The 17,931-nt window shown below is 40.4% G+C and overlaps 2 protein-coding genes across 2 annotated transcripts; one reads left to right on the top strand and one right to left on the bottom strand.

Annotated features, from left to right (window-relative positions):
* Positions 1-7,323: 7,323 nt before the first annotated feature.
* Positions 7,324-9,373, bottom strand: LOC113780007. The gene is made up of 2 exons (XM_027325829.1): positions 8,622-9,373; positions 7,324-8,086 (listed from the first exon to the last, which is right to left on the bottom strand). The coding sequence occupies exons 1-2, from the start codon at positions 9,371-9,373 to the stop codon at positions 7,324-7,326; spliced, it is 1,515 nt and encodes a 504-aa protein (XP_027181630.1).
* An 884-nt stretch (positions 9,374-10,257) lies between these two features.
* On the top strand, positions 10,258-13,933 carry LOC113780005 (zinc finger BED domain-containing protein RICESLEEPER 2-like). The gene is made up of 2 exons (XM_027325828.1): positions 10,258-10,548; positions 12,332-13,933. Exons 1-2 carry the CDS (start codon positions 10,258-10,260, stop codon positions 13,931-13,933), a joined length of 1,893 nt encoding a protein of 630 aa, XP_027181629.1.
* The last annotated feature ends 3,998 nt before the right edge of the window (positions 13,934-17,931 follow it).

Raw genomic sequence — 17,931 nt, 5'->3', positions numbered from 1 at the left:
AATTATATAATAGTGATAGTATAATACCTCTAACTGACTAATCTAGATTAGTTTTTTTTTTCAATAAATTCCAAACCAGTTTTTTTAAATATGAATTTGGTAGAATATCTAATTTTGAATTGAATCTGGAGCGAAATTGAATTCGGAACTTTTGAATTCAAAAAGGAAATAGATCAAAATTTACCGTGTTCAATTTACCGAATTTTCGGAATTCAGACTTCCGAATTATCAACGGTGCACACCCCTAACACTGATTTAGATACTTAAGCATTTTTAATCTGATTATTGTGCTTGCAATGGTATTTCCTACTTTTAATCAACTTTTCAGAATTTTCCAAAAAAAAAAAATTATTTGTCAAAATGAAATATTGAAAACCTAAAAGATTTTCAGCGTATACTGACAGGGTGTCGAAGCCTATGCAATAATAAAATTAAGCATAATTGCAAGTTAAAATGACCAAAACCCAATTCCAAGTACTGGAGCAGGGACTCTAGGTGTGCAATGGGTTACTTGATTCACCCTGTTCCCGAAGAGTTTGCTTGATCCGATATACCCGAATGGAATGGTTATTTCTTTTCACAAATAATTATGAATTTGTAGACAGGGCAAGTAGGGTCGTAATCCACAGGGATTGGGTATATTTTGTTTCTTAAGAAATCCAGAGTAACACAGGGGAGTGATTGTAGGAACGACAACAACTAAATAAATTCAAATAAGAAAAGAAAATAAATAACTAACTAAGAAATTAAAAACCACAATTCACTGAATTTAGAATAACAATAATTAAAGGCCTAACTCAATTAAAGCAAGGAAACAATTAAAAATAAATTAAAGTAGGCAAACTAAAAAAATTCAAATGGCAATTCACCAAATCAAGTAATATTAATTAAAGATCTTAGCCAAGAAATAACTTCAGCAATGTTTACCTAATTGATCATCGATGCAAAGCCAATTCCAATTTTATCAATAAATAGGTTAGAAACTACCAAACAAGCGGATGGCAGTCAAACCCTCCTTACTGCTATCTTGTCGGTGATCAAGGTTACGCCCGTTAATCACTGTTTTCTAATGAGAATAATCCTAGGTACGCCGTTTAGAATTCAATTCCCCAATTGCCTTACGTATTAGAGGAGCCCTATTCTAACCAAATAACACACTACCAAGGTTATTTCAGATTAGCCCGCAATTGCCTTACGTATTAGAGGAGCCCTATTCTAACCAAATAACACACTACCAAGGTTATTTCAGATTAGCCCGCGTATCCCCCTGACTCGAATCTAATCGTGCCAGTTGTCACTATTTCAGGACAATTAAACAATTATGGATTTAATGCCCTAATTGACATTAGATTACCAAATCAATTAATTATCTGGATCCAAGACAACCAATTAATTGAACAATCATAAGCACTGCAATCAAGGAATATGCGAATACCAATAAATAAAAGGGACAGATTAAATTAAATCGATCTCACAATTTTTAGGTAACTCAAAGCATCCGTCGTTTCTTGACTAGAGTGAGGGGATTAGCTCATATTGGATGAACTAAGCCCGCGGGAAATTTCAGCAAAAGTCACGGCCACTGTCTGCATTTCAAGAGCCGCAATTCGTCGAACAATCAGAGAGCAAAATAAAAGTCACAAGTAACAAGTGAAGCTCTTCATTGTTCTTAGCATCCGTAGAGCAAAGCCACTCAAAAGGTACAAGAAGGAAAAGTCAAACAAAGTAGGCTCCAATTCTTTGCTCCTGACCAGTGTTTTGAAAACCGGACCGGACCGGCCGGTTCGACCGGTTGAACCGCGAACCGGCCATGGCTCCGGTCCGGTTCAATGCCAGGTTTGACTTTGTCAAGAAACCGGTCAAAAACCGGTCGGACCGCGAAAACCGCCGAACCGGATTTGAACCGGTTATTTCCGGTTTTTGAGTTTTCCACTTTTTTTTTTTTTTGCAAAATGTAGTTATTAAGATTCGAACTCAAGACCTTTGTAATAGAAGACCAATGTAGTAACCGTTGCACTATCACATCTTATTAGTTTTTTTTGATAACTTATTTATATAAAACAAACACTCATATTTCTTTTGTTCCATTTTTTTTACAAAATATCATCCTTTCATGACTCTTTCTTTTTAATCTTCAACACACACACACACACACACTCTCTCTCTATCATCTTTTCTTTTGCCACTCATTTTTTAATCAAACCTCTTTATTTTTAATTTATTGATGTTTTCTTCCATATTTTAATTTTGTTTTTGTCCATTAAATTTAAAAAAGTTAAAAAAGAATTATTTTTCTTTAACCCAATTTATTTAATACCACAACCACTCACTTTTATCTCATTTTTTGTTTCTTATCAAATTTGCATTTCTATTTTCAATTCTCTTGATTTTCTTCGAACTCCAAACTTCCTTTTTTAAATTGTAAATTTAAATTCCAAAATGTAAATTAAAATTTAAGTTCACAATGTCTAAATTCTCATAGACGTGAATTTTGTATAATTTCAAATATTGTGATATTTTTGGATTATATTTAAGATTTTTTTGGTAGATATAATTGAAATTGAGATGAAATTTATTTGTTTTAACTTATAATTTAAAAATTTATTTTTAAAAATTCAAGTTATTCAAAAATAGTAAACTTTTCATCATATAAAGTATTAAATTATCCATTACATGTCTTATTTTGTGCACATATATATTTATATAAATTATTTTTTAAAAAATTCATTGAACCGAGGTTGAACCGGTCCGACCGGTTGAACCTCGACCCTTTCACTTCACCGGTTCGATTAACGGTCCGGTTTTTAAAACATTGCTCCTGACATGCGTGGAGACCAAAGCTACTAAGAAGTCCAAGAAAAGTCAAAAGAAACAATTCCTTTTTGTTCCTGCCATGCGCAGGAAAAGGTTCTAATCAAAACGTCTAAAAGGCAAAACTAATGCTAAGCTGCGAACCCCCTTTCTTCTGCACAATTTTCCTCTTATATCCTGATGCTCCGTGCGGCGGCTACTAGGCGGAAGAACACTTTAGTCAAAATGACCGAAAAGGGCTCTTGTCCCTTCTTCCAAAAATGGCCTTGCAAGCCTTCTATTTAATTTCTTTCCCGATGACTGTCAAAATGGCAGTAATTGCAGTAGTTTTGATCTACTCCCTGAAATAAGTGTAAATTAAGAAAAATGAGTAGAATCCAGCAATTAATCCATACCAAGTCAGGTAATAAGGGGAATTAATAATAAAATAAATGAATAAATTGTAACCTATCAATTCCCCCCACACCTAAATCATGCTTGTCCTCAAGCATAAGAATAGTAAACAGATACCAAAATTTGATAACGGCCATTGCTCTCTCTACCAAATTGCCAAGACACCAAGAAAATTATAAATCAAGCATCAGTGGTAAAACTCTAAAGAACATCATCCCGGTTAGCTTTTAAACTACAAACTCCTTCAATTTCCAAATTAGCTAATCTAAGAAAAAGGAATGGCGCATAACATTTATTAGCAAACAGTCCAAATATTAACCAAAGCCCCCATATTCAGTCCATAAATCGGCAAGCTGACCTCTAACATACTACTAACCCTTTTTTTTCTTTTTTTCTCATTCACTTTTTCTTTTTCTTTTTTCTTTTATTTTTTGGAACGAAATAATAATAACAATAACACGAAATGACTTAGTCTCTAACCGTTGGAGCCTTTTGACGCGAACTCCAACATTTTTAGATGAAGGAGCCCGGTTACTCAGCTCCTACCGCTATATGACCACGTACTCATAGAAAGTACTACTTTTTGACACGAGAATCGACACTTTTAGGTGCAGATCCCCGGTTACTCAGTAGTAACTAATAGCGGAGTACAATCAAGCTTATTCACAACCAAACAACGCAAAAACGCGAAATAACAACACTAGCAACCAAGCATAGGAGCAGCTAGCCTCATTATTGCCAAACATGGAGAACTGGAGTCAATATTGGACCAGTTCACATTAAAACGCCAACAGTCATTCCCTATGCCTAGAAAAGTTAACAAAGAAATCAAGAAAGTCAAGCAGTCCGATATTCACCAAGGAGATATCTTGGACCCAACCACATTAACTCGATACACATTTATTCTTTTTTTAAAAAAAAACTTGGCAAAAGTAGCATTAGAGGCAATAATCCAGCAAATTTTGGCATTCACATGACAGCTTATCACTAGAAAGAAAGAAAATGACTGAATGGAAATAAACAAAGAACAAACTAAAAGTTAAGGAAGCACCTAAAAACTAAAAACTACCAAAATTAAAACACTGGCACCTTATTAGAAACCCCCCCCACACCTATAGGACACATTGTCCTCAATGTGACAAATAACCAATAAAAGTGAGTGAGAGGACAGCAACACTTCCCTGAAATCCGGTCAAAGAGGTGGGCGAGGCGGAGCTGGAGGAGGAAAGCCCGTATGATGCAGAAATTGCGCCAAATTCTGTGCTATGCCAGCTACATTGAGGTCGACGTTGAGCATTCGAGCCTCCAAATTCTGAACCCGCTCCCGGAGTTGTTGCCATTTAGTTGTCCCATATGGTGGAGGTGGCGCAGAAGATGATGGCCCAGCGGTGTCCTCGGCTGACTCATGAAATGAAGAGGGCCCTGCGCGGGTCGAAGGGTGCACCCCTGGAGCTCAAACTGGTCCCGGAGTGGTGAACTGGTAGGAACCATCGGGCAGGCGCTCGACGACTCCATCTTCTCCAAGCAATCTACGTCCAAGAGCTCCATCTCGCACGCCAAATGTAGGTCGTGGTTTTCCAGGTTAAGAACCCCCAACTGTGTTGCCAAGTGGGTGATATAGGACCCAAGGATCAGGGGCTTGTTCTTTTTGGCTAAGACGGTCTTGAACTGCGCCGCCAACCAACAGCCCAAGTTGACCTTGATATTATTCTTCATACTCCAGATGAAGAAAAACTCGGGTCGAGAGAGAATGCCGGAGCTGTCCTTCCGACTGGAGTAGCTGTAGGCTAAGAAACGATGGACGTATCGGGCGCTAGGGTCCTTAAGAAAGGAGCTCCTAGACCGAGAAGGGTCGTAGCGGTCCCGATCGGTAGACATTTCTGCCCACACAACACGGTAGCGGGAGAGAAAAGGTTCTATGTAGTCACAGGCACTCTCACCATACTCCCTAGTCTCAGCATACTCTTGAGTAATGAACCCAAATGCCAGATTAAATTGGGTAATAGAAAAATTAAATTCCCGACCCATCAGACGGAAGCGGATGACATTAGGTGTCTCAACGGTGTACCTCGTGGGCAGCTCAAACTCAAAGGTAAAATAAAACTCTCGAGTCAGCTCGACAAAGGCGGGGCAGAAGATATCAAGATACGGGCGCCAGCCGATGGCTGTAAACATCTGCTCGACCTCCTCTCGTATGCCTAGGCCCATCACGGTTAATTTGTCCCAAGTTTTGCAAGGTATAATACGCCGCTCACAGACCTTAGCATATCTCTGCTGATCGGCGGGTCTAGTGAAGGTTAGGTGCCCTCCAAAGTGAGCTGAGGTATCCACCTGAGCACCTCTACCCCTACCCAAGCGGGTTCGAGCACTAGAAGAAGAGGGTAGGTTGGAAGGTGTATTCACAGGAATAGATGCATGTGGAGGGGGTTGAGAACGAGAGGCCCTAGACCTAGAGGATGATTTTGGCCTCACCATGTGGAAAATCCAGCAGAAGCAACTAGCAAAAGAAACTCAGCAAAAACAAAGCAGAAATCTCCCAGTAGTAACCCAATCAATAACAATCAGCAATTCAACAAGTAATTAAACCGAATATTACCAATCTCAACAAGTAATTCACGCGGCCAGCCTCCTTAATTCAACAAGCAATTTCAGAAATAACTCAACCAAAATCCCAAAAGAAACCTCAGCGAGTTATCCAGCAATTCAAGCAAAATAGTGCCCAGCAATTCACAACGAGTCAACCAATGTCCACAATCAACGTGAGGTTCAAAGTGGTCCCCAAAGTTAACAAACAAGCACAGCAATGCAGTTCACCCAAAGTCCCAACAAATGGCTCCAGTTGGCCAATTAATTGCACAATTTAACCCAACCCAAAAGAAATAGCAGTTCCAAGCAAAAATAGTCCAACCAATACCACTGGCGGAAATCACCAATTGAGAAAATAAACTCCAACCGTCAACAATGCCAATTGGGGAAAATCCGAAACAGCACCAATCAATATTAGAAATTGGGGAATTAAGTCCAAATACCTCCACCAGTACCTCGTGGATTCGGGCAGAGGCGGATGGCTTCAGGCGCGCAAGTGAGACGCGTGGGTGTGGTGGCGGAGTGCCGCGGTGCTGGTGGCTCGTTCGCGGTCGTCAGCAGCGGCGGTGGTGACTTCGTCGGCACTGTGAGGGAGGATGGAGGGCGCGGGTGGTCGGCTGTCGCGTGCGACTGAGAAGTTGCCCTGCGCGTGAGGGCCTCTGGGTCTCGTCCAAAGAGGAACGGCGGCGCAAGCTGGGCAGTGTCAAGCTTGGGCGGCGCCGCTGGCGAGTGGGGGAGCTGCGCGTGTGAAGGGTCTGGCTAGGCAGAGCTCTGGCCTGCTGCGTGGAGTCTGCGGCACGCAGCAGCGGTGGCTGTGGAGTGGATCGCTGCTGAGTGTGGGAAGAGTCGGCGGTGCTGAGAGGGGAACAGCTCGCGTGGGGGAGGAGCCCAGAGCAGCGGCGGCGTGCGAGGCTGCGGATGGTGGGCGTGGCGGCGTCCGTGTGCTAAGGAGCGCGGAGAGGCAGCGGCGAGCGATGTGAGGGACTTCGGTCAACCGGAGGAAACAGCGGCGGACCAGCAGGATAACAGAGTAGAAGAACGAAAGAAAAGAGAAAGAAAGAAAAAGAAAGAAAGAAAGAAAAAGAAAAAAAAATTTTCTTTGTTTTTGGTTTTTTTTTTTTTTTTTCTACGGAAAATTTTTTTTTTTTTTTTTTTTTTAATTTTGGAAACTAAAGCTACGGTGATAAGAAAAAATTTTTTTTTTTTTTTTTGAATCCTTACCTTTCCCGCGAACGTGACGCGGGCACGTCAAGAGGGTTAGAGAGCTCTCTGACCGTGAGCTTTTTGTTCGTCATGACATGAGGGCAGGATAGCTCTCTGACCGTGAGCACTCCCTGCGAGATGACGCGGGTGCGGCGAGTCAGATAGACACCTACCACTCACCAAAAACGAAAATTTTATGCCCGAAACCAATCAAACTCAAGGAAATAACAGTGAGATTATCACACAGAGCCAAACAAACAAGTAAAAGAGATTGGGTTGCCTCCCAATGAGCGCCTTTGTTTAATGTCTTTGACTAGACATGGTAAAGTGTCACTGATTAGGATACGGTGGTGCGTCTAGGCATATTGTTTCTACTTCTTCACTTGGAAAACCTTCGTAATAATGCTTGAGACGGTGTCCATTCACCACAAACTTTTTATCTGTCTTAGCACTCCGGGCCTCAACTGCACCATAGGGAAAAACATGAGTAACAATAAAAGGTCCAATCCAACGGGAACGTAGCTTACCGGGAAATAGTTTGAGCTTGGATTGGTACAAGAGGACCTTCTGACCAACCTCAAAATTTTTTCTAGAAATTTGCTGATCATGAAATGTCCGGTTTCTCTCCTTATAAATTAAAGCGTTTTCGTAGGTTTCGTTCCAGATCTCCTCCAGTTCTTGCAAATCCAACTTCCGTTGGGCACCGGTCTCCTCTAGGTTCATGTTGCAATGTTTTATCGCCCAAAAAGCCTTGTGCTCAAACTCCACTGGAAGATGACACGGCTTCCCAAATACCAACCTGTACGGTGACATCCCTATAGGGGTCTTGTATGCCGTCCGATAGACCCAGAGTGCGTCCTCCAACCGTTGACTCCAATCTTTCCTATCGGGGCGCACCATTTTCTCCAAAATGGATTTGATTTCCCGGTTCGATACCTCCGCTTGACCATTGGTCTGAGAGTGATACGACGTTGAGACCCTGTGGAGTACACCATACTTGCGAAACAATGCAGCTATGGTTTTGTTGCAGAAGTGTGTTCCCCTGTCGCTGACAATAGCTTTTGGCATTCCAAATCGCACAAAAATATTAGACCTGATAAAATTTGCAACTACTTTTGAATCATTAGTCCGAGTGGCCTTAGCCTCCACCCATTTAGACACATAATCAACTGCCAGCAAAATATATATAAAACCAAATGAAGTAGGAAAAGGTCCCATGAAATCTATACCCCAGACATCAAAAATTTCAATAAAAATCAACGGGATCTGGGGCATATGATCTCTACGGGCTATATTACATACCTTTTGACAGCGATCACCTGACTTACAGAACACATAGGCATCCTTAAATAATGAAGGCCAATAAAATCCACTTTTTAAAACCTTATGAGCAGTTCTCTTGGGTCCAAAATGACCTTCACATGCAAAAGTATGACAAAAAGCTAAAATCGATTGAAATTCCACTTCACTTACACATCGCCTCATTACTTGATCTGCACATCTCTTCCACAAGTACGGGTCATCCCAGATAAAATACTTGGTGTCGCTCTTCAATTTATCCCTCTTTGATTTTGGCCAACTTGCAGGAAAATTACCCCGTTACTAGATAATTGACTAAATCGGCATACCAAAGCAATTGAGAATTTAAGGAAAATAAATGCTCTTCAGGGAATGCATCTTTCAACGGCTCGCTCTCCTTCCCAACTGGTATGCAACTCAAATGGTCTGCTACTAAATTCTCTGAGCCTTTTTTATCCCTTACCTCTAAGTCAAATTCCTGTAGTAGCAATATCCACCTGATGAGCCTCGATTTGGCATCTTTCTTGGTCATTAGGTACCTTAATGCTGCGTGGTCAGAAAATACAATTACTTTAGCACCTAGCAAATATGACCTGAATTTCTCTAAAGCAAAAATTACTGCTAGGAGCTCCTTCTCAGTAGTGGAGTAATTCAGTTGAGCTCCAGACAATGCTCGGGACGCATAGTAGATGACGTGGGCTGCCGTTCCCATTCTTTGCCCCAGCACAGCCCCTACAGCATGATCACTGGCATCGCACATGATCTCAAATGGTAGACTCCAGTCAGGGGGCTGGATGATTGGGGGTGAGGTCAACAATTCTTTCAACTTGTCGAAGACTTTCTCACATTTGTCATTGAATTTTAAGGTCACATCCTTTTGTAGGAGTTGGAACAACGGGGCTCCAATTTTTAAAAAATCCTTGATGAACCTTCGATAAAAACCTGCATGTCCAAGAAAAGAACGCACCTCCCACACATTCGCAGGGTAAGGTAATGCAGATATAATATCTATTTTAGCCTTGTCAATCTCGATGCCCTTAGACGATACAATATGACCCAAGACTATCCCGTGTTCAACCATAAAATGACATTTTTTCCAATTAAGCACAAGATTAGTCTCTATACACCTCATTAGGATCAATTTCAGGTTATCTAGACATGTATCAAAACTATCACCATACACACTGAAATCATCCATAAAAACTTCAATAATTTTCTCCACATATTCAGAAAAAATACTTACCATACACCTCTGGAATGTTGCATGTGCATTGTACAACCCGAATGACATTCGTCTATAGGCAAAGGTCCCGAACGGGCACGTGAAGGTTGTCTTCTCTTGATCCTCTGGTGCAATTGCTATCTGAAAATATCCTGAAAATCCATCCAAAAAGCAATAGTAAGCTCTACAAGCCAATCGTTCAACCATTTGGTCAATGAAAGGGAGAGGGAAATGGTCCTTTTTAGTGACGGCGTTTAGCCTACGGTAGTCAATACACTGCCTCCATCCAGTGGGTTTGCGCACTGGCTTCTTCCACAGTCACTCCTGCTTTCTTTGGGACTACCTGGATCGGACTCAACCAAGGGCTATCTGATATTGCAAAAATGATCCCCACATCTAGCAATTTTAGAATTTCTTTCTTTACAACTTCCATCATTAGGGGGTTGAGCCTCCTTTGAGCCTGCCGAACAGGTTTAACATTCTCTTCTAGTCTAATCCGGTGCATACAGATGGCCGGGCTGATCCCCTTAATGTCTGCGATTGTCCAACCTATCGCCTCTTTATGCTCTCTAAGGATCCGGATCAGTTTCTCCTCCTGGATTTTTTATAGTGCCGATGAGATAATCACCGAGAGTGTCTCATTGTCACCCAAATATGCATACTTCAGGTGCTCTGGTAAGGGTTTCAACTCCAAAACAGGCGCCTGCACCACCGATGGCAATACCCTCTGGTAAGGTTCGGGAATGAATATAGGTGAAACTTCGTACCTTTTTGTGGAGGTTGGCAATGAGTCCAGTGCTCCTATCGTACATTTTAAATCTTCACTCCACTCCACCTCAGGAGTTGTCTCCAACTCGAGGTGCTTGGTCAAAGCCACCTCCAACTCATCTCTGCCAACAGTTTCAAACACTTCCTACACCGCAGGGTCAATAGCACTCACAGAGAAAACAGAGCTAAAGTTGGAGTTTGAGGGATATTTCATAGTATCAAAGATATTAAAGTGCACAATTTCCCCATTAAACTCCATGGATAAGGTATCCTTATTAACATCAATTTTTGTTTGTACTGTACTCATAAAGGGTCTATCTAATAACAAAGGTGAGGGATCGGGGGAGTAGGAGTGGGCAAAAAAATCTGAAAATCCGAAAAATCGATCGACTCGCTCCGACCCGCCCCGAAAATTAGGTTATCCGACCCTATTTTTATCAGCGGAGCAGATAGGGTCGGGTACCCGTAAAATTCGGATACGGATACGGATCACAAAATCTAAAACCCGCAGGTACCCGACCCGGGGGTATATTTTACAAATATTAAAAAATATAGGGGCAAATTTATAATATTTTAAAGTTATTAACCCTAAGTTCCTAACATATCTCAGTCGACACTCCAGCCTTCAGTCTTCACTTCAGCGCCGCCGCAACTTCTTCACCTTCAGTCTTCAGACTTCACTCTTCAATCCTAGTTCCAAACACTCTTCAGCTTTCAGGCTTCTGGACCTTCAATTTCTCAAGTCCTAAACACTCAAGTTGGACAAGTGCAACGCCAACGCCGATCTTCACATAAAGGTAATTTCTCAGTCCCAAATTAGTTTTTTTGTGTCGATGATTTGATGAACCCAGATGATAAAATGTTTTCTTTTACCGGTCCTTCCAACTTGGTAAAAGTTTTCTAAAGTGAATTTGGGAAGTGTTAACATGATTGCACCTACATTTGTCACAGAAAAGCTTCATATCATCACTATTACATAATTTACATTCACTAATAAAAGGAAACTAGTGTTAAAGAGCTACCAAAAAACAGACACTGGAAATGCAAAACAAAAATTAAGACTCAGATACTTAAAAGTGAAAATGTTGCTTGATTCTCATGCTTTGAATTTCACGATTGCCCTTTCTGCAACTCATGCGATGGCTCTGAGGAAGTGATCTGGAGCTGTTAACTCATGTTTTGATAGGTTTCTGATTTTGGCAACGATGTGGAGTTGGAATTTTTCTTGAGGAATGTGTGGATATTGATTAGGAACAACTTTTATTTTGAATAAATTTGTTTGGTTAAAAGCTAAAGCAGCCGATGGACATCTAATATATGTATCAGTGCCTCCTCTGTATTTGATTGGGAGCGAAAAGAAAGGATCCCTGCACTCAAATAGGGAGTAAATTACTGCCTTCAAAATGCCATTCTTTATGGAGTAGTGATATCATTTTTACTTGATTCTCTACTGTTATGCTTTCTTAATTCTTTAGAACTAGCACAAGAAAATATGTTCTTCCTATTCTCTTTCATTGATTTTATTCCTCTTCTCTTTTTTTTTTTTAAAAATAATTAACTGGCATTATTAGTATGATGATGAGTACTATTATTATACGTTGAAGGTATGCGTCCAGTTCCATTTGCCATTTGGTATGCCGGGAATCAATTGGTAGTTGTGTCCTTGTGGAAAAAAAATAAAAATAAAATAATGGAGGGAAAAGGATATTCAGCTCAATTCATGTTTTAGTTTTTGTACATTTAAGAATCAACCTAGTGCCGAATTGGAATTGGTTTTTGCGTTGAATGGCTACAATTTAATGGAGCATCAGTGCTGATATGCACTAAACAAATGTAGGAGTATTATTATTATGCATAGCTCTGCAACTCACTAGAAAATCTTTTTAGTTGGGATTTGATTGGATTGCTTTTAATTTGCTTTGAAAAAATGGGCTTGCAATTTTAGTTCAAGAATCAGGGGTGGATGCATGGCATTGACCAATCTTGCTTTAGCTTCTCAAGCCATTATTTGAGACTTTGACTTCTGCTTGCTTTGCTTGAATTTTTCAGATGTCAAGTACAGGGGATAATACAGCTACAACAGCTACAAGCCCAAGTGTTGATCATTCATCATCAGATCCAAAAATTGTTGCTAAAGCCTCTGAAACTGATACATGTCAAGTACCACCTCTTCCAACATCCGAGACAAAAGTGTCTAGCAAGAGTAATAGGTCTTGGGTTTGGGAGCATTACGTAGTTGTTACAGGTACGGAAACAAAAGACAAGAAAGCTACTTGTAAATATTGTGAACAACTGATTGCTTGTGCAAGCAAAAATGGTACTACTTCTTTGAGTAATCACCTTCATAGGTGTAAAAAATATCCGTATAATAGCACGGATAAGAGGCAAAAGACGCTGGAGTTTAAACCAAAAGAGGGAGGGGGAAAAGCATTAACAACCCATATGTTTGATCAAGAAGCATGTAGGAGAATGTTGGCTAGGATGGTGATTATAGATGAACTGCCTTTTAAATTTGTGGAAAGGGAGGGATTTCTGGATTTTTGTCTAGTTATGCAGCCACGGTTTGAAATGCCATCACGTAGAACTATAACTACAGACTGCCATAAGCTTTTTTTAGATGAGAAGAAAAGTTTGAAAGCATACTTTGAAACTTTATCCTCCCGCATTTGTCTCACCACTGATGCTTGGACATCCATTCAAAATCTGAATTATTTGTGTTTGACAGCTCACTTCATTGATGATAAATGGAAATTGCACAAAAAGATTTTAAGTTTCTGTCCTATTACAAGTCATGCGGGTGAAGTTATTGGTCGGACAGTAGAAAAATGCTTGCTTGATTGGAAAATTAGTAAAGTTTTGACTGTTACGGTAGACAATGCTAGCTCAAATGACACTTGTTTGCAATATTTGAGAAGAAGGCTTATTAATTGGAAATGTATTGTCTTAAATGGAGAATACTTGCATATGAGATGTGCTGCCCATGTTTTGAATTTGACGGTTAGGGAGGGATTGAAAGACTTGGAAGACTCTATTGTTAGGATTCGATCAGCTGTGAGATATGTTAGGTCTTCACCTGCTAGAGCTCAAAGATTCAAATCTTGCATAGAAAAAGAAAGAATCGAAAGTAAAAACCTTGTATGCCTTGATGTTGAAACTAGGTGGAATTCCACATTTTTAATGTTAGAGGCTGCTCTAAAATTTCAAAAGGCATTTGAGTTGCTAGAAACTGTGGATAGCAAATATGTCGAAGAGTTGACTCCCCAAAGTGAGAATGATACTCGTAAGAGTTCTAAGATGAGGGGTGTGCCAACTGAGATGGATTGGGAGTATGCAAAAGATTTGTTGCCTTTTCTTCAAATTTTTTATGATTCTACTGTGAAAATGTCGGGTTCACGTTATGTGACAGGAAATGTATATATGAATGAAATTTTTGGCATTGGTGGTCTTCTTAATTCATTTCAAGAAAGTGATGACTTTGGTTTGTCAACTATGGCTGGAAATATGAAGAAAAAATATGACAAATATTGGGGTAATGTTGAAAGGATTAACATATTGATTCTGATTGCTGTTGTTCTTGATCCCCGGCATAAACTAAGTTATGTTCAATGGGCTATTGATGAGGATATGATCCTAAGAATGCTGAAATTTTAAAAGTTAAGGTGGAAAAGGTGTTACATTCTCTATTTGACTTTTATTCTGCTGAAAAATCACCTTATAAGGAAGTGATAAGTCAAAATCAGTTTAGGGAAATGGATAAAATGGATGTTGATACAATTACAGTTAAAGGGGCATCAGATTACATGCATGCAAAGTATTCTCAAAAAGCTGATACATTGGATAGCACTCACAATAAAACGGAATTGGACATCTATTTGATGGAAATGAAGGAAGATTTTCACTGTCCAAACTTTCATATATTGGATTGGTGGAAAAATAATGCTCATAGGTTCCAAGTTCTTGCTGCAATTGCTAGAGATGTATTAGCTATTCCAGTGTCTATTGTTGCCTCGGAGTTTGCTTTTAGTACGGGAGGCCGTGTGTTGGATTCTTTCTGAAGCTCTTTAACTCCAAGAATGGTGGAGGCTATAATTTGTGGACAAGATTGGCTTCGCAAGGGTATTCAACCAATTGATTTGGAAGAAAGTATAACTGAGCTTGAGGAAATGGAATCGGGTAGTACTATTCATATCTTGTTATCATTGCATTCAAAATTTTCTTATTCATTTGAGCTTCAACTTGTGCTAATATGTTTCTTGGTTGTTTTTATTTTTTGAAATTTTTTTTTTAGGTTTGACAGAGGAGCATTCTATTATTAATATTAAAGATTGATGATTCTTGAAGATTGTACTCCTTAATGTGTTGTAGAAGGTTAAGGTGATTGTAGCTGGAATTGGGAAATTTTGTTGTATTTCTAACTTTATGGCTTGGTGTGGAACTAAATAGTTTGAATACTGCTATTGTCTTTGTCTCTGTCTTGGGCTGGACGTACGGCAGGTTCATCTTCTAAGATGAAATTGCAAATTTGTTTGTTTTTGCTATTGTCTTTGTCTTTGCATTCATACAGGAATTTGCATTCTTTAATAGGGGCGGGTACCCTATGACCCGCCCCTATTTTTCGGGTATCCGAAAATCGGGTACCCGAGGGCAAGCGGAGCGGATTAGGGTCAAAAAAGTAGTGACCCGACATGTTAGGGTCGGGTCAGCCATTTGACGTTCGGGGCGGGTACCCGACCCGTGCCCACCCCTACGGGGGAGTGATCATCATCCATATCAAGTACATAAAAATCAGATGGAAACACCAAATCATTAACTTTCACCAACACATCTTCAACCAACCCATCAGGGTATGCATTGGTTCGATCAGCTAATTGAATAATTATCTCAGTTTCTTTTAATGGATCTAACTTTAGAGAAGCATATATAGATTTAGGCATGACATTAATTGATGTTCCCAGATCCAACATGGCCCTTCTAATCACAGTGTTACCTATCCTACAAGGGATAGTAAACATACCTGGTTCCCCGCACTTGGGTGGAAGCTTTCTCTGCAGGACTGCTGACACATTCTCCCCAACAATGACTCTCTCATCTCCCCTCAACCTCTTTCGATTGACACACAAGTCCCTTAGGAATTTGGCATATTTTGGTACTTGTTTGATCGCGTCTAACATGGGGATATTTATCTCAACCTTGCGAAAAACCTCCAAAATCTCCTTCTCCTTATCCTGTTTCTTTGATTTTTCCAACCTGTTAGGAAAAGGAGGCGGGTTAGTTTTAACTGTAATTATTGGGTCTGAAAGTACCTTTGGGTCTGCACCATTGCTGTCCTCCCTCTCAAACTCATTTTCGATCTTTTCCTCATCCTTATCCTTAGGGATCACAGGTTCAGACCCCTGAATTTCCTTCCCGCTCCTTAGGGTCATTGCGCTCACGTTCTTCGGATTTAGTTCAGGCTGAGACGGCAATTTACCTTGGTTCTGGAAATCCAAACGGTTGATTGTTGTGGCCATTTGACTTATCTGATTCCTTATGTCCTGCATTTCAGAGTCCGTCCTTTGCTGATTTTACATAATAGTTGCCTCCGTCCTTTGCTGATTTTGCGTAATGGTTGCCATCATTTGTTTGCCATCATTTGTTTCATCATCTCCTCTAAAGATGGACCAGAGCTTGGGGGCGGAGGTGGTCGGGGTTGGTACTGCTGCTGGTACCCTGGTTGCTTATTTGGCACGAAATTAGACTGCCTGTTCGGTGCAAAGTTGGGCTGCCTATTTCCTCCGTAACTGAGGTTGGGATGATCTCTCCACCCGAGATTGTAGGTACTTGAGTAAGGGTCGTACTGCTTTCTTGGCGCGGGCGCGTGGCCAGCCATGTTCACCTGTTCTGCAGTTTCTTCCTGAAACATTGGGCACATGTCTGCAGAGTGACCCATACCAGTGCAAATCCCGCACACCCTGGCTTGAGATGCATTCCCTACAGCCAGTTGCCTAACAAACGAGGTCAACTCAGTTAGCTGATGCTGCATAGAGGATGTCTCTACCTCATTTACCTTACGTATTGGGACGTCCTCTCTCGAATTGAATTGTTGTGAATTCTCTGCCATCCCCTCTATTAACTCCCGTGCTTCCTGAGAGGTTTTGTTCACTAGTGCCCCTCCACTTGCAGCATCAATTATGCTCCTGTCTCTGAAAAGGAGCCCCTCATAAAAATACTGCATGAGCAACTGCTCACTTATTTGGTGTTGGGGGCACATTCTGCACAACTTCTTGAACCATTTCCAATACTCATAGAGTGACTCTCCTGGGTGTTGCTTGATCTCGCAAATTTCTTTTCTCAGACTTGCAGCCCTGGACGCAGAAAAATATTTATCTAAAATTTTTTTCTTCAACTGGTTCCATGTGGTGATGCTACCTGGTGGTAGGTAGTATAACCAGTCCTTTGCAGAATCCTTCAAGGAAAAGGGGAATGCCCTCATTTTTATCTGCTCTTCTGTAATGCCCGGGGGCTTCATACTATTGCACACGACATCAAACTCCTGCAGATGCTTATACGGCTCTTCACCTGGTAAACCATGAAAAGAGGGTAAAAGATGAATCAGACCAGATTTTAACTCAAATGGAGTGTTATCATTTAAAGTGGGGAAAGTAATGCATAGAGGCTGCTGATTTAAATCAGGAGCAGCCAACTCCCTTAATGTTCGTGCATTAGCCATGGGGATTTCTTCTTGCTCCGAGTCACTCAAAATGTCACCAAATGAATCTGTTGGTTCAACTTCTGACTCAGGTCTCTGAGATGTAGCACTAGAGTGCTCCTCTCTGAGCTGTCTGGTCTCTTTTCTTGTCCTACGCGCTCTCGTAACATCAAGAAAAACAAAAAGAATTTAAAAAGAAACAAATAATAACGTCAGTCCCCGGCAACGCGCCAAAAATTGACAGGGTGTCGAAGCCTGTGCAATAATAAAATTAAGCCTAATTGCCAGTTAAAATGACCAAAACCCAATTCCAAGTACTGGAGCATGGACTCTAGGTTTGCAATGGGTTACTTGATTCACCCTGTTCCCGAAGAGTTTGCTTGATCCGATATACCCGAATGGAATGGTTATTTCTTTTCACAAATAATTATGAATTTGTAGACAGGGCAAGTAGGGTCGTATCCACAGGGATTGGGTATATTTGTTTCTTAAGAAATCCAGAGTAACACAGGGGAGTGATTTTGTAGGAACGACGACAACTAAATAAATTCAAATAAGAAAATAAAAATAAATAACTAGAAATTAAACCACAATTCACTGAACTTAGAATAACAATAATTAAAGGCCTAACTCAATTAAAGCAAGGAAACAATTAAAAATAAAATAAAGTAGGCAACTAAAAATCAAATGGCAATTCACCAAAATCAAGGTAATATTAATTAAAGATCTAGCCAAGAAATAACTTCAGCAATGGTTCACCTAATTGATCATCGATACAAAGCCAATTCCAATTATTTATCAATAAATAGGTTATAACTACCAAACAAGCGATGGCAGTCAACCCCTCCTTACTGTGTCGGTGATCAAGGTACGCCCGTTAATCACTGTTCTAATTGAAAAATAATCCTAGGTACGCCCGTAGAATTCAATTCCCCAATTTGCCTTACGTATTAGAGGAGCT

The sequence above is a fragment of the Coffea eugenioides genome, chromosome 8 (assembly GCF_003713205.1).
Source record: "Coffea eugenioides isolate CCC68of chromosome 8, Ceug_1.0, whole genome shotgun sequence".
In the NCBI taxonomy this organism is placed as follows: Eukaryota; Viridiplantae; Streptophyta; class Magnoliopsida; order Gentianales; family Rubiaceae; genus Coffea; species Coffea eugenioides.
This window is presented reverse-complemented; position numbering and strand designations above follow the sequence as displayed.